Source organism: Molossus molossus, unplaced genomic scaffold (genome assembly GCF_014108415.1).
Source record: "Molossus molossus isolate mMolMol1 unplaced genomic scaffold, mMolMol1.p scaffold_m16_p_10, whole genome shotgun sequence".
Classification (NCBI taxonomy): domain Eukaryota; kingdom Metazoa; phylum Chordata; class Mammalia; order Chiroptera; family Molossidae; genus Molossus; species Molossus molossus.
This window is the reverse complement of record NW_023425345.1, coordinates 54174259-54188844: the sequence shown is the minus strand read 5'-3', so window position 1 is coordinate 54188844 and position 14586 is coordinate 54174259. Positions and strand designations below refer to the sequence as shown.

General features: G+C 37.1%; 1 protein-coding gene across 1 annotated transcript in view; it reads left to right on the top strand.

Annotated features, from left to right (window-relative positions):
- The window catches only part of OTOGL (otogelin like), a 135014-nt gene that overhangs the window by 47713 nt on the left and 72715 nt on the right, over positions 1–14586 (top strand). Inside the window, 6 exon segments of the mRNA XM_036252659.1 lie at positions 227–392; positions 1606–1680; positions 4174–4226; positions 5824–5986; positions 9863–9970; positions 10712–10850. Coding sequence (XP_036108552.1) covers positions 227–392; positions 1606–1680; positions 4174–4226; positions 5824–5986; positions 9863–9970; positions 10712–10850 — 704 coding nt within the window.

Genomic DNA, 14586 nt, shown 5'->3' with positions numbered 1-14586 from the left:
TAAAAAAAAATTTTCAACTACAAGTTTTATTTTTCTGTTCTGCTTCTATTGAGGCAAAGATTGTAAGTCATTAATTTTCGTTACAGGATTCTGGAATGTTCTAAGTTTGTTGCCGTCGGATGCCTTTCCCCCCATGATTTGTATCTGCCATAGACCTATCTAGTGCAGCACAGAGTGCTTCTCTGCTCTGTGGAAACCCCTCTCACCTGCTGCTCCTTGTCCCCAGGGGTGGTGTGCCAGGAAGGGATGCTGTACCACCACTGCTCCTCCTTCTGCCGCCGCTCCTGCGCCGCCCTCTCGGCCCCCGAGCCCTGCCCCGAGGACTGTGCCGAGGGCTGCAACTGTCCGGAGGGCAAATACTACGAGGAGACCATTCACTTCTGCGTACCCATGTGAGTCACAGAGATGGCAGCTTCCAGCTTTGATCTCTTTTTTCCCTCGCGGGTGAAATGGGCTTTCAGGCTGGTTTCTTGTCTTTCTTGCTCTAATGACTCAGCACCATGCACTGGGAAAAACAATTTTCTCCACTATTGAACAGTTACTTTTTCCATAAAGTAAGGGTGCCTATGTGCAAAGATCTGTTTGTGAGTCGTTTCTTTCAGATTTCCTAATGTGTTTGCCTCATTAATGAATTTTGCCCTCTGTTTGTGTTTACAAATAGCTATAGAAAGAGCTAAGGAATCTGATGGTTCATCCCAGAGTATATTTTTACTTGTTTTAATCATATCAAAGTTAATGACCAGGTTTATGTTTCACTGTCGTGTGACAAATTTCAGTAGCACTATTGTCATGTCTACCAGCACTCAGAAATTTATTAAATCTCATGAGAGATCAAAACTTTGGTCTTGCCCTGGCCGGTTTTGCTCAGCGGTTAGAGCGAGCGTCGGCCCGTGGACCAGAGAGTCCTGGGTTCATTTCCCACTAGGGGCATGTACCAAAAAAAAAAGAAAAGAAACAAACAAAAAACAAAACCTTTGGTCTTATACTAGGGTTAAATGTGTATGAGTTATGTCTCTCTGAGGTGCATTCAGGGACTCTTTTGTGATTAACCCGACATAATCTGTATTGTGACTAAACCAATACAGATTTTTTTTTTTTTCATTTTAGAAAACAAAATCTGAAGCTATGCAAGGCTTTATATTTAAATGATTTTTGCCATTTGTATAACAGAATTGCATGTAGTCTCGTAGAACGATGCCGTCTTTATTTTATTGTTTTATTTATTTTTATTTATTTTCTAATCCTTACCCAAGGATATTTTTCGATTTATCTTCAGATAGAGTGGGAGGGAGGAAGAGAGAGAAAAATATTGACATGAGAGGGACACATGACTGGTTGTCTCCCACTCGACCCAGACCAGGTCGGGGGATGAATCGTAACCAAGGTGCATGACCTTGACTGAAATCGAACCCAAGACTCATTGGTCCACGGGTCAACACTCTAACCACTGAGCAAAATCAGCTAAGGTGAAAACAATGTCATCTTTAACGTGTGCCTTAAAATTACCAATATAGAGCATGGGGTCTACTTGAACTTTAGTGCTTTCTAAAATCTTTATGTTTATATCCAATTTTATTAATTTAACCTTTTTTTTTTTCTTTATAGATTTCACTGCCGGTGTCATTATAGGGGCAGCATTTATCAACCCGGAGAGCTTATCCCAACACCCTCAGGCTTATGGTAGATTTCAATGATGGTGATTGTACTTGATAAATAACATATGCTGATGCAATTTCTTAACCAAAACCGTAAATTGAAATATGCCTACTGTAACTTAAAAATACAGATAACCCTAATATAACCTTTTAAACCATATAGATATATATTCCGTTGCAACATGGAATGCCTACATCTTACCCTCAGAACCCCAGGAAAGGGCGGAACTGAAATGTCATGCAGCAGAATGGAAGCCTTTGATCCGTTTGGCTTTTTAGATGGAAGTTAGGAGTGAGGCTGGGTTCAAATAATGCAAGTTACTGAAGGGTTTTTGTTTTGTGGTTTATCCACTGGCTTAAAAAAAAAAAAAAAAAAAAAATTACCAAACGGATTTAGCCACGTCACATGTTGGAGTCAGCGTACTGCCTACCTAGGAATGTTGCTCCCGGTGAGATTACACTGATCACTATGATAACACTCACTGGGGTTGTAACCCGTCTGTTACCAATGCAGACATGTCCATGCAGCAGTTTACATTGATCTACATCCAACTTGACTTTCCTCTTTGAGTTCCATCATAGATGCCAACAGATGATAATAGACCATAGATAATATAAAAATAATGATAATAATAATGCTATCTCATTATTACTGTGCACCTTGTTTAGTTTTGGCACCATTCTAAGTGTTTTATATCTATTATTGCAACATTCATCGCTATAACCCTAAAAGATAAGTACTGTTGCTATATCCCCATTTACAGGTGCTAAAATAAGGCACAGGCAGTTAAGTAACTTAGCCAAGGAAGCCACGATTCAAGCCCAGGCAATGTGTCTCTGCAGTGGTTGTTCTGTTGCCTGTTTTGCTTAGCAGTGTATTTATTTTATTTTTTTATCCTCACCCGAGGACATTTTTCAATATTTTGTTCAGATAGAGTGGGATGGAGAGAGAGAGAGAAACATGGACATGAAAGGGACACATCGAGTGGTTGCTGCCTACATGACCCAACCAGGGCCAGGGACAAACTGCAACTGAGGTACATGCCCTTAGTGGGAACTGAACCTGGGTCTCTCCAGACCGCAGACCGATGCTCTAAACACTGAGCAAAACCGGCCAGGGCTCAGCTGTGTATTTAATAGTCACACCAGCATACTGTTTATGCTCAATTTACCTGTATTGTTATCTCCATCTCCCTTCCTTCCACCCGTCAATCAAGATGCTAAGGCAACCAGCCCTTAGATCTTTCTCTAGTAGGTTGTACTACTGGCCACAATTTCCCAGGCCAGAAATCTGGGAGTCATTTTGTTTTACTCCTTCCTCCTACTCAATACCCCCTAGCCAATAAATCCCAATAACTGTGGATTTTACTCTGCAAATAGTTAAAATCCCCCTCCTTTCCACTGCTACTGCCTTAAGAATGTCTCTTGCTTCTCTTCCCTGGACTTCCTGTCTCTACATGGTCTTCTTGCCTCTAGTCTTGTCCCCCTCATTTTGCCAAGGTATTGTATCTCTCTTGAATTTAACATAATTGAATTTATTTTAGTTAATTGGCAAAAAATGAAGGACTTGTTCTTCCTCAATAAGAAAAAAAATCCCATTTGTGTAGTGACCTCATTTGTCATTCTTCTTAAAAACATCCCAGAATGAGGATGATATGGAAAAGCTGGCTCTGTGATCTGAGATCTATTGGTCGCAGTTCCTCTCTGCCATTCACCACGAGAGTGAATCACACTGGAGTGTCAGCCTAGCGTTAGATGACATATAAGCATATTTTTCATGTGGCATGGCCCTTATATGTTAGCTTCTTCACCTGGGCCCAGACTTAGAACGCATGATCCTGTCCAAAGCTGGAGGAAAGACTGTTTATGTTGGAGTTACTGAGCACTGGTGTGTTGTTCCCTATCACCATAGCTTCTGAAAGGAGCTCCGGGGTTAGTTTTGCCTGTATTTGGTTTTTGACTTATGTCCTGACTTTCGAACTTAAGTTGCAAGGAAGATGTGAATTCATTCTGTCTTTAGTGCTGCTGCCAGAATGATTTTTTCTAGAATTCACACCAACCATATCACTTCTCTGGTTCACCTCAGGGACGAAGTCTTCGTGTCTGAGTAGCAGCTGACCTCTGCCTCTTTGTCATCTGCATATCCCGTCACTTCCCACATTGCACTTTGCTACACAGCAACACTGCTCTACGCCTGCGTGGCTTTGTGCTGCGTCCCAGCCAAGTATTACAGCCTTCCTACCTGAGTAGAGACTATGAATTTGGTCTTTGTGTCCCCCACACCTATCACAGTGCCCCATATATGTAAGTGTTTGATAAAAATATGAATTGAAATAGCTCTCTTCAATTGGACCTAAACCAATAGCTTATTTGTAAAACAAACAAACAAACAAAAACTCTGGGAAAAATAACATTTATGTATGTATTTAATGCATTCTTACCCATTATATTATGTTTGAAATACAGAGGGAAAAAAAAAAACAGATTTGGATTTATAATACTTGTTTACTTTTACTAGCCAATGTACAAATGGGACTGTGAGATGTGATGAGCCAGCACCGCCCTCTACTGGTAAGATCTAGATTATGTATTTTCCTTAAGGAGAATGTGGCTCTTGTACTGACCCCACTTTTCTTTAATCCATCACAGCCCTCCTTGGCCAACATGCATGAATACAGCTTTGGGAATGTTTCTCAACATGGTGCTCCAGCACTCCTAACTTTTTTCACAGTGGAAATTATAATATCTGTAGGACAGTCTGAATTGAACATATATGGTTGCTTAAGGGGCAGAGGTCATTAACCCAAGGATGCTGCCTAGATTCTGCCTACCCCAGAACCAACCCAGGCGCCCCAAAGGTTTTAGGGAGATGTATTTTGGCACCTGTTGTAACCCACTTGTGCAACAGAAGTTGTGAAACTACTGTAGACTAGCATTTCTTAGATGTTAACGTGCACACAATTGCCCGGGGATCTTGTTAAACTGCCGTTTCCAATTCAGCAGGTCAGGAGTGATGCCTGAGATTCTACATTTCTGGCAAAGGTCAAGGTGATGCCAGTGTCACTGGCTCCTGGGCTACGTTGTGAGTAGCAAGGCTCTAGGACTAGCAACTATCACTTTAAAAATGGCATGTAAAATGATATCTACTGCTATGTCTCGTTAGAATGCCATTTTACATTTGTCTATCCTTCCTAAAGATTCTCTATATTAGGGGCTGCTACTTATTTATTCTCACCATACAAAAAGCCTCCAATTTTAGTCACTGTGGAGCAATTCTAGGCAAATAATAAAGGACACTATAACTGTCATTGCTTTTAATGGACAGAAAGAATATAGGCTGTTAAAACTAATTGAGAGCTGTTGCTTTGTTATTTATTTGCATGTCATGTATATATTATTATAAATTAGCTTTGAGTTATATGCCTTGGAATTACTTGATAAAGATTCAGGCTGTCTAGAGCTTCTTTTAGGGCATGATCATAGACCACAGGTATATTCAGTAGCTTCTGGGCCATCCCTGACTTTTGCTCCATTTGCTTCAAGGTGGCTCAGAGTTCTAGAAGGGGAAATACATATGGCCAAATCCACAAGATTTAATTCTTCTGGACCCAAATAAGGGGCCTTATTTAATCTCTTTGAGCCCACAAGCTTTCTTTTGGGAATTTGTAGTTCCTCGTCTACCTATAATGATGTCCACTTCTGAACTCCCACAGTATAGTGAGGACCGATGTCAGTAATGACTCGGAGGCAAAGCAAGATCTAAGAGTATTATGCGTTCGTTGTTAACACACAGATTTATAAAATTTAAATATAACGATTGCTATTCCTCAAAAGTTGAGGATATATGTTTGGATTAATAAAAATACCCTGTTTCTTGACCTCAGAAAATTATATACTAATTGTTTAATTGTCACGTTATGGAAGGAAGCTAAGGTTTTCAAACTCAAAATAGGTTTTGGAAATTTTGGTGTCTTGGGAAAGGGAATCTGACTAGAGAATGTGTGTATGCTCATCAACTAAACATCACAGAGTAAGAGAATGATCTAGTAATAACTGGTAAAATTTCTGTGCTGACCTGTGTTCTGATACAAATGCACTTCAATATGATTATCTGTCTATGGAGTGAATGCAAATTTAAGGGTATTTTGCCTGTGCCTTGTCCCTGAAGTTCATGCCTGCCCCGAGGGAAAAGTGTATTTCGACTGCAGGTTTCCTGATCCGGAATTACCAGCTGGTGGAGTAAATTGTGAGATTACATGTGCAAACCTGGCCATGAACTTCACTTGTGCCCCATCCTCACCCTGCATAAGTGGCTGTGTGTGTGCTCCAGGGTAAGCCTCTTTTTCTTGATAATACAGAATATTCACGATTTATATAAAAAATGCAAGAATACCTAAAAACATTATTTACAGAAATAGCTAAAATTGTTGTTCTGGTTGACTGGTGGTTAACTAGTTGCTAATGAGAAGACTATTGAAACCATTGCTTTATATTTGTGTAATGTATCACATATGTTATCTGTGAGAGATTATGTATTACATATTAATAAAATATATGATTAACTAATGTCACACATGTTACATGTACTATATTATTAAAGTAATAGATTGTGTGCAATATTCAGGTACTACAATATTAAAGTATTAATACAGTGTTGATTAATTAATATAGTATTATAGTAATCTAATACCATTAAAGTAATACAGTGAATTGATGAGAAAATTTATTTTAGGATGGACTTAACATTTATTCCTCGATTCAACTGAAATTTTGGAAAAGTGATAGTGAACCACTCTTCATTGACTACACTTTTGTGCATGTCTTTTGTATATTCTCTTGTGTTGTTATTGCTGATTTTAAGTTATAAAGATGATGCCAACCGCTTCATCTAATGGGTGTTACAGAAAATGATGTGTTGAGTCTATATAGGGCAGTGGGTCAGAGGGGGAGCTCCTGGTTTAGACACACCAGAGTTTAAAACCCCAGCTCTGCTGATGTTAGCTGAATGATTTTCTACAAGTTTCCTTAAAGTTTCAATTAAATGAAGTCATGATAAGATGTGGTGTGTGTGTGTGTGTGTGTGTACACTCAATAAATATGGGTGACTATTTTATGGCAGCATAATGTACTCTTATCTTTGTAAATTTCCTTCAGTAGCAGGAATGCATAGTACGCATGAAAGCAAATACAGAATCCAGGGGCTATTAGCTTTCTGGCAGGCACACTTATAATATGGCCTCATTGGCTCTTTCTCTTCTGACAATGAATAGAAGTAGTTCTCAGAGGGAGGGCCACCTAAGGCAAATAGGTCACCCTTTCTTCCTCCATGAGCATATTCACACAAAGGGATCCCTGGGCTCAGTTCATATAAACCACGAGCAAAGAAGAGAGAGGTTTTGTGGTCTGTTTCCCAGGAGAGTTGCATTTGTCTAAATGGTCCCCATCTAGAATAGGTTGAAGAGCCAAGTAACTTGGGACTGCACCAATCTCTTTAGAAAGAAGGACACAGGTGGAGACCGAAAGAAAAAGCCCATGCATGGGAAAATAAAAGCTCGTAGAAATCAGGCCATGGGGTAGATGAGCAAGGAAGACATTTTGGTAAAAAGAACAAGGAAAATAAAATCTTTATTATGATAAAATAATTGAGACCTACATGATTTGATTATGACTATTATAGATGCATGGCTGATTAGATAAAGGTACATCCTAATTTTGTTTTGTATGCTTGTGGTTGATGCTATTATTTAAAAAAAATATATATGTTTGTTGTTACTTTTGACTTTCAGTTCAACAATGATTTATTTATTTACTGGCCAAATCTCATTATAAAAGGTTAAAGAAATGTATTAAACAAAAATAGTTGGAATTGACTAAGAGGCCTCTGCCTGATTGGAAATAATTTTGTTATTCAGAACTTTCTATCATAAAGTTGTTTATGGTAATATGATTTGGGTTGTCTTTCATGTGACTTTGGGTGGCTTATTTGTTTTCATGAGGCTCCTGATAGTGCCAGTGATTCATTGTCTATAAAAGGACTACATAACTTAGTTCAGAAGTCACTGTGGAGTACAGAAATGCAAAGTAATATAGTGGAAAAAGTCATATAGAATTGGGTCCTCCTTCTTATTAACTGAAGTATGTCAGAGCACATTACTAAACCACCTGCAACTTCGACTTCCTCTTTTTAAAATGGGTGTAATGGTATCTTCTTCATGGATGCAGCACTCCAGTGTCATGGTGGTTGCTCAGTAAATGTTTTATTACTTACCCTGCTGCCTAAATCTGCTTAAAGCAGATGACTGACAAGTGATTTATAGCTTTCTTCTTCCTTCTTCCAGTTTTGATTAGTTATAAAAAACTCATCAGCATAACCACTTGGAGCCACTACTTTGGCTGGGTATGTAGGGACTGTGGTTCATTAAGGTGAGGCATCCTCACCTAAACAATTGGACAGCCAGTGTTTACCAAGCACCTAATAGGTAGAACATTGTATCATGTGACCAGGATGGTGGATACAGAAGTTCATATATAACAATTGCATCTACCTTATGGGATTGTCACCAGGATTAGATGATTTAGTGATGCATTTAAGGGGGTTAGAATAGTGAATGGGCCATAATGAGCAATAAAAAAATATCCATTTTTGTTGTTGTTTTCCTAGTGAAGTACTTGCCCTTCATTGTGATGAGTCCTCCAGTCAATGTTTGTACAAATTGTCATGTATAAGGAGAGTGGGACATAAACGATTGCACTGAAATGATTGTGCTCAATTGAATCTTGAACGATGGGAAGAGGTCCTTCAGGCAGAGCAGGGGAAGGAGAAGGGTTTGCTAGGCTGAGGAGAGCTATAACGTGTAGGGAAGTGGTCCACAGCATGAGAGGGTTGAGGTGAGAAATGATAGACTCTAGGGTATTATTGCCTGAGAGAAATCTAAATCAGATAATGCATCATTTATATAGATAGACTCATTTATTTACCTTTACAACAATTGAGTGTCTGCTATGTACTAGATCTTAGGACATGACAATTAACAAGATATTCATGGCCTCCCCAAGTGCAGCCGAAAGTCCAATGACAAAATATACATCGACTAAGAAATTGCAGCACTGTGCTAGAAGAGCTATGAGAAGGAAAGCAGAACACTGAAGGGATAGGACTATTTCTATCTGAGAAGAGGCAAGAATTTAGGATTTCCTACTCCTATGTTAATTTTTATAGCATTGAATACAACATTTGAAAACAAATTAAAAAAAAAACTTGATATATTTTATCTATTTTTAGTAGCTATTTATTTTTATTATTTTACCTATAATATATTTAAAAGTTTGTATGTTACATTATAAACTTAAATTATCATATTTATTATTAATATTTTATTATTTATGGAAGTACTTTTTGAAAGACTATTTTAATAATAGTGGAAAATATACGTATATATTTATATTATGGGTATTGAAATATGTCTGCATTCATTTAATTTTCATATCAAAATATTTTGCTAACACACCAAAATTGATTTTTTCCTTGAGATTATTTTGTTTTAATTTTATATTCATAGATATAGTAAGATACTTTTTAATAGGGTAATATTTCAAGAAGGCAGTAACACTTTAAATAAAACCAACATTCAAAAGTTGGTATGTTAATAATAAAGAATATGAAACACTTGATATAATGATTTTTTATTCAAATTATACTACATTTTGAACTAAACTCTCATGATTTTAACTTAAGCACTCACAAAAACTCTTGATTCCTTTCTCTGTTCTGTAACAAAAAACGTTACACATCTCATCATTCACTATAATAGAGTACTCACAGACTCTGTTCTCTTAAGTAGTAAATATTGAAGAAAGGGGCCCTTGCTACCTCTTTAAATGTCTTTTCAGAGTAACTTACTTTACTCACAAATTTAGGTTTGTGTCTCCCTTTTATTGTACTAAATTAAAAAAAATAGGTCGAAATGATTGCGTCTAACCATTTGCCTGGCATTTGCTTCCTGCTGTGATGTGCAAGGTGCTGCGCGGAAAGAGGGGGGTGGGAGCGGGGTGGACAGAGACGGATTCAGCCCTTCGGGAGGCAGGTAGAACATGCCTATGGCAGATGTAATGAATACAGATGGTTTGGAATAGGACCAGATTGCTGATTTCTTTGAAAACTGTAATTTATGGTTTACACCACCTAACATTTTCTCTTCCTTTGAAAGAATGGCAGAGCACAAAGGAAAGTGTTATGTTCCTGAAAGCTGTCCGTGTATTTGGAAAGATTGGGAGTACCTCTCAGGAGAAGTGATTGCTACACCATGTTATACCTGGTAATGAGATTCATTTATTTGACAAAAATTGTCCTATGCAATTGTGTTGTTTCAGTGATCTTGTACTTACTTAATGTGCCTGACTTCAGCATAAGAAAAACAAGCCTGAGTAAATAAGATTTTAAAGTCATTCAGGCATTGATAGAGAGGTACTATCTATAGGGGATCATACCATTATTTTTATGCATATTTGTTTAACACAGAAGAAATGTGTGAAATAGGACCACTTGAAAATCTAATAAGAAAAAATATTTCAAATTTATAAAAAAGTGAAAAATATTCCAAAGGGAAGGTCACATTTAGTGGAAGGTTTTCTTTTTGGAAATAAGCCAAAAGAAGACCATAAAATAAAATTGAAATATAATTTTCTAAAAATGTGGATAAAGATTCTAAGCTCATGAACAAAATCACACCTAATGTATTTGAGTAGACTCAAGTACTGAAGATGGCATTGTGGTCTTTTAGCTACCAGCATGCCTATGTTCAGTTTTTCATTCCACCATCTGTTTTCAGTGTGAACCAGGCACAATTTCTAGGCTTGGTTGTGGTGTCCAATAATTTATTTAAACAAAGTGGTAAATATATACCTAATTTGTCAGTGCTATGTTATCAGAATAAATTGACAATATTTATAAGGGCTATTTGGCTCTTGAATGCAAACCTTTCAATATTTATGCCACTTGAAAAACATCAATTAAAGACATGTTTCTTACAATGGGATCTGGTGTGATTTTCTAATAGTGTTTGTCGACGAGGAATGTTCAATTGCACATACTATCCCTGCCCAGCAGTGTGCACGATATATGGGGATCGGCATTATCATTCTTTTGATGGACTGGAATATGACTATATTGGTGATTGCCAGGTATTTTTGATAAAGGTATGTTTGATAAACTAATTACTTATGCTTTTATTTGCAATTATGTAAAGACAATATAAAAAAACAAGTGTGATAGGTCACGGTCTTTCAAATTTATACATCATTAGTATAATCTATAAAAGTCAGGCAATTTTAATCTGATTTCCTTGCCTCATTCTAGAGTTTTATCATTTACAAGTGATGGGCCAATTCTGAAATGTTCTGTTTTATCATTTGTAAAATGAGGATGATAATTGGACCTATTTCCAGGGGTAGTTCCTAGGATTAACAGAGATAAATATATGCAAAATTCTCAGAGAGTGCTTGATATATAGTTACTGAATAGAAAGTGTCAACCATTGTATCTTTATTGACTTAGTTTGATGAATACACATATAAGATGTTAAATTATGTATTGAACTATGTATTGTTTATGGGTATAGGAATCAAAAGGCATTATTTTCAATTCTAAACGTTATTTTTATAGGTTTTGGTAAAACTCTAGGCTTTGTATATCTGGATAAAATTCTTCAGATTTCTCATATATTTAATGCATCTTCTGCATTAGATATCACTGATCAAGAATTAAATTCCTCAATACAAAAATGTAAGTTTTAGAAAAAAATTGCACAAGAATGAACAAAATCACAGATTTCCTCCCTCAAGGTTATCTGTGATTATCTTTTTGTTGTTGTTGTTAATCAACAACAAGCTTTTTTGAGAGAGTGAAAGGGAGGGAAGGAGGCAGAGAGGGTTATCGACTGGTTGCCTCCCACACTCACGACAGCTGGGGTCGGGGCTCAACTCTGCAACCCAGGTATGTGCCCTTGACTGGCAATTGAACCTGCGACCCTTGGGTGTCCAGGCAGATACTCTAGCTACTGAGCCACAAGTGGCCACGGCTACTTGTGATTGGCCACAGCTACTTATCCTGAATGCATGTTTTGTTTTAATTTTTCCTGGCTTTTATGTTATGAGAGGTTTGTGTGTCATCTCGTTCTTTAAGCATATGTCAAGAATGTAGACACAGTGTCATTTTGAATTAGTTCAATTAAATAGGGAAACCAACAGTAAAATCTATAGCCTTCGAAACTTGAACAAAACTCCTGCTTATGTTTTAAGCCACTGAATTTCCCTTTTGGTACAATCCTTGGCTTACTTTGTGAACAATTTAATGTTTCTTAAAGAATAAATCCCTGGGAATAGATTTGGCAGTTAGATAATTATAGATGATGACAACTTGCCAAGGGGTTTTGCTTGTTTTGTGTTGTGTTGTGTTGATGAGTTTCGGAGCATACAGAAGGCACTGTGAAACGTATGCATTCTGTGTTTGTACTCTTTGGACAAGCCTTATCAAACAATTCTACATTAGAATGTTTTCATCCTCTGCAATTTAGGCTGTAAATGGAGAAGCTGGGGAATGTAGATGATAATTTAGGAAGTTGAATACATAATCTGATACTGATTTCTCAAAGTGTGTTAGTCTGATTTTGTACCAAACCCTCATTTCCCTTGTTATTTAGGTGGCTCTGACACTCTTTATGTTTCCTCCTTCTCTGACTTTCTGGATTGTATGCAGTTTGAGCCCTTCAGTGTCTCCTCTAGTTTCTTCTTTGTCTCGTTATTGCCTCTTCTTCTTGCATAAGCCCTGACCCTGGATGACTGACTTGGATCCTTCAGGGCAAGAACAGTCTTAGTCATGGATTCACCAGCACAGAGCACTGTGTTGGGATCATAGTTGTTCATTAAATGTTGATTGAACTGGACATATGTTCTTGGCAATCTGTCCTTTCTCCTAATGCCTGGTGTCAATCTTAACCACTCCTACAGGCTGAAGAGTTCCAAATCTACATGTACAACTATGACCCTCAACTTCAAAGCTCTCTTTCTGATTCAAGTTCATTCCCACAACAATACACTTTTTTTCATTTTGGGGATTGAACCTGCAACCTAGGTTCAATATGTCCTGACTGGGAATCAAACCCATGACCTTCCATTGCACGGGATGACACTCCCACCAACTGAGCCACACTGGCCAGAGCTATGTTACACTTCTTTTGGGTTCCTCATAGGGACTAGCACATTATGGTGGCATGGTCAAAGCTGAAAAATTATCAGTTCAATTTTTTAACAGTCTCTACTAGAGGGAGAAACCACAAGCTTACACTTCATTAGTAATCTAATATTTCCTATAAGTGAATATACACTCCTTCAACATGAACTATGTAGAGCAGTGCTTTTAAAACTTCAGTGTCCATGCACATCATCTGAAGATTTTGTGAAATACAGATCCTGATTCCATGGGTTTGGAGCAGGATCTTGGATTCTGTAATTCATTTGTTTAGTTTTAATATGTTTTTTAAAATTGATTTGATAGAGAGAGAAAGGGAGGGGGGGGGAGAGACAGAGACAAACATCAATGAGAAAGAGAAGATTGATTGGCTGCCTCCTACATGCCCCCTTACTGGGGATTGAGCCCACAACCTGAGCATGTGTCCTGACCAGGAATCAAAACAGCGACCTTTTGGTGCATGGGACAACACTTAACCAACTGCACTTTTTAACAAGCTACCACAATGCTCCATGTCCAGGGTAGCAAAGATGTAGAGCGTTTTCTTCTTTACAAAATTGATTTTAATTTTCCTTTTATTCTGAATAGTAAAATTTAAGTCTCATCTAGGAAAAAGTAAGTATTGTTGACAGTATCATGTTTAACATGACATGTTTCCATTGATGTTAGTTAAAGATACTTTCAATGGTATTGTTTTAAGTAGTAAAACAACTTTTGCCAAACTATACTTTCATTTGTATGGAAAAATTGTTTTAAAGTATTTACTAAAACTATTTAAAACCTCGTTCACACATCAGCGTCTTTGCAAACACTTTCCATTGTGTGACAGTGATCCATGCTTATGCATTATCATTTAATTCCTTTAATAAACAAATTTTATGGCCAATTTAATGTTAACAAAGACATGCCTGTTCTATACACTCTACGTTAGAACAGATTTCTCAAAGAAAATTAGAGTTTTGTAGACAGGGACCATGCCTTACATTTCTTTTTTTCCCTCCCCAAATAGCTCAGCAAAGTGCTGGATGTTTGGTGAACTCTTAATAACTATTTATTTGATCTATATGTTCAGCCTGGCTTTTCCTTAACCCCTTATTTGCCTTCACAGTAATCATAGTATTTACCACTGAATTTTAAAATAATGATTGTTTATAAGGTCTTTTAAGTAAATTATTTGTCTCAACTCTGGTTCCTAGAAAAATGAAAGTTATTCTTGTGTTTGGTGTTACATGATTGTAGCAGTCTCTTTTCGTAAATGCTGCAGTATAATAGTACTATTCCATTTAGCAGACAGGAGACATTAGGCTTGGCTTTTTAGGCTTTAGAGACTTGATTTCCTATCATCCTTTTAACTTGCCACTGCATTCTTCTGTTAAAATGAATACATCATGTTCAATTTCAAATTTTAATAAGGTATGATTGCCTGTATATGAGTAGACATGTCACAGGAAGTATTTTTCCAGTCTTTTAGTAAATAATAAAATTTGAATCTTTAATATCTCAATTAAAACTGTAAATTTTCAAGTTTTAGAATTATATGTGCCCTTTGTTTGTCAAGCAGAAGGGTTCTTTTTTCTTTTCTTTAATAATCTTCTTTAAGAAAGAATGTTACAAACAAACTTCAGAACTTAACTTTTAATTTAATTGGTGATTAAAAGAAAGTTTACTATTAATAATTAATTAGCA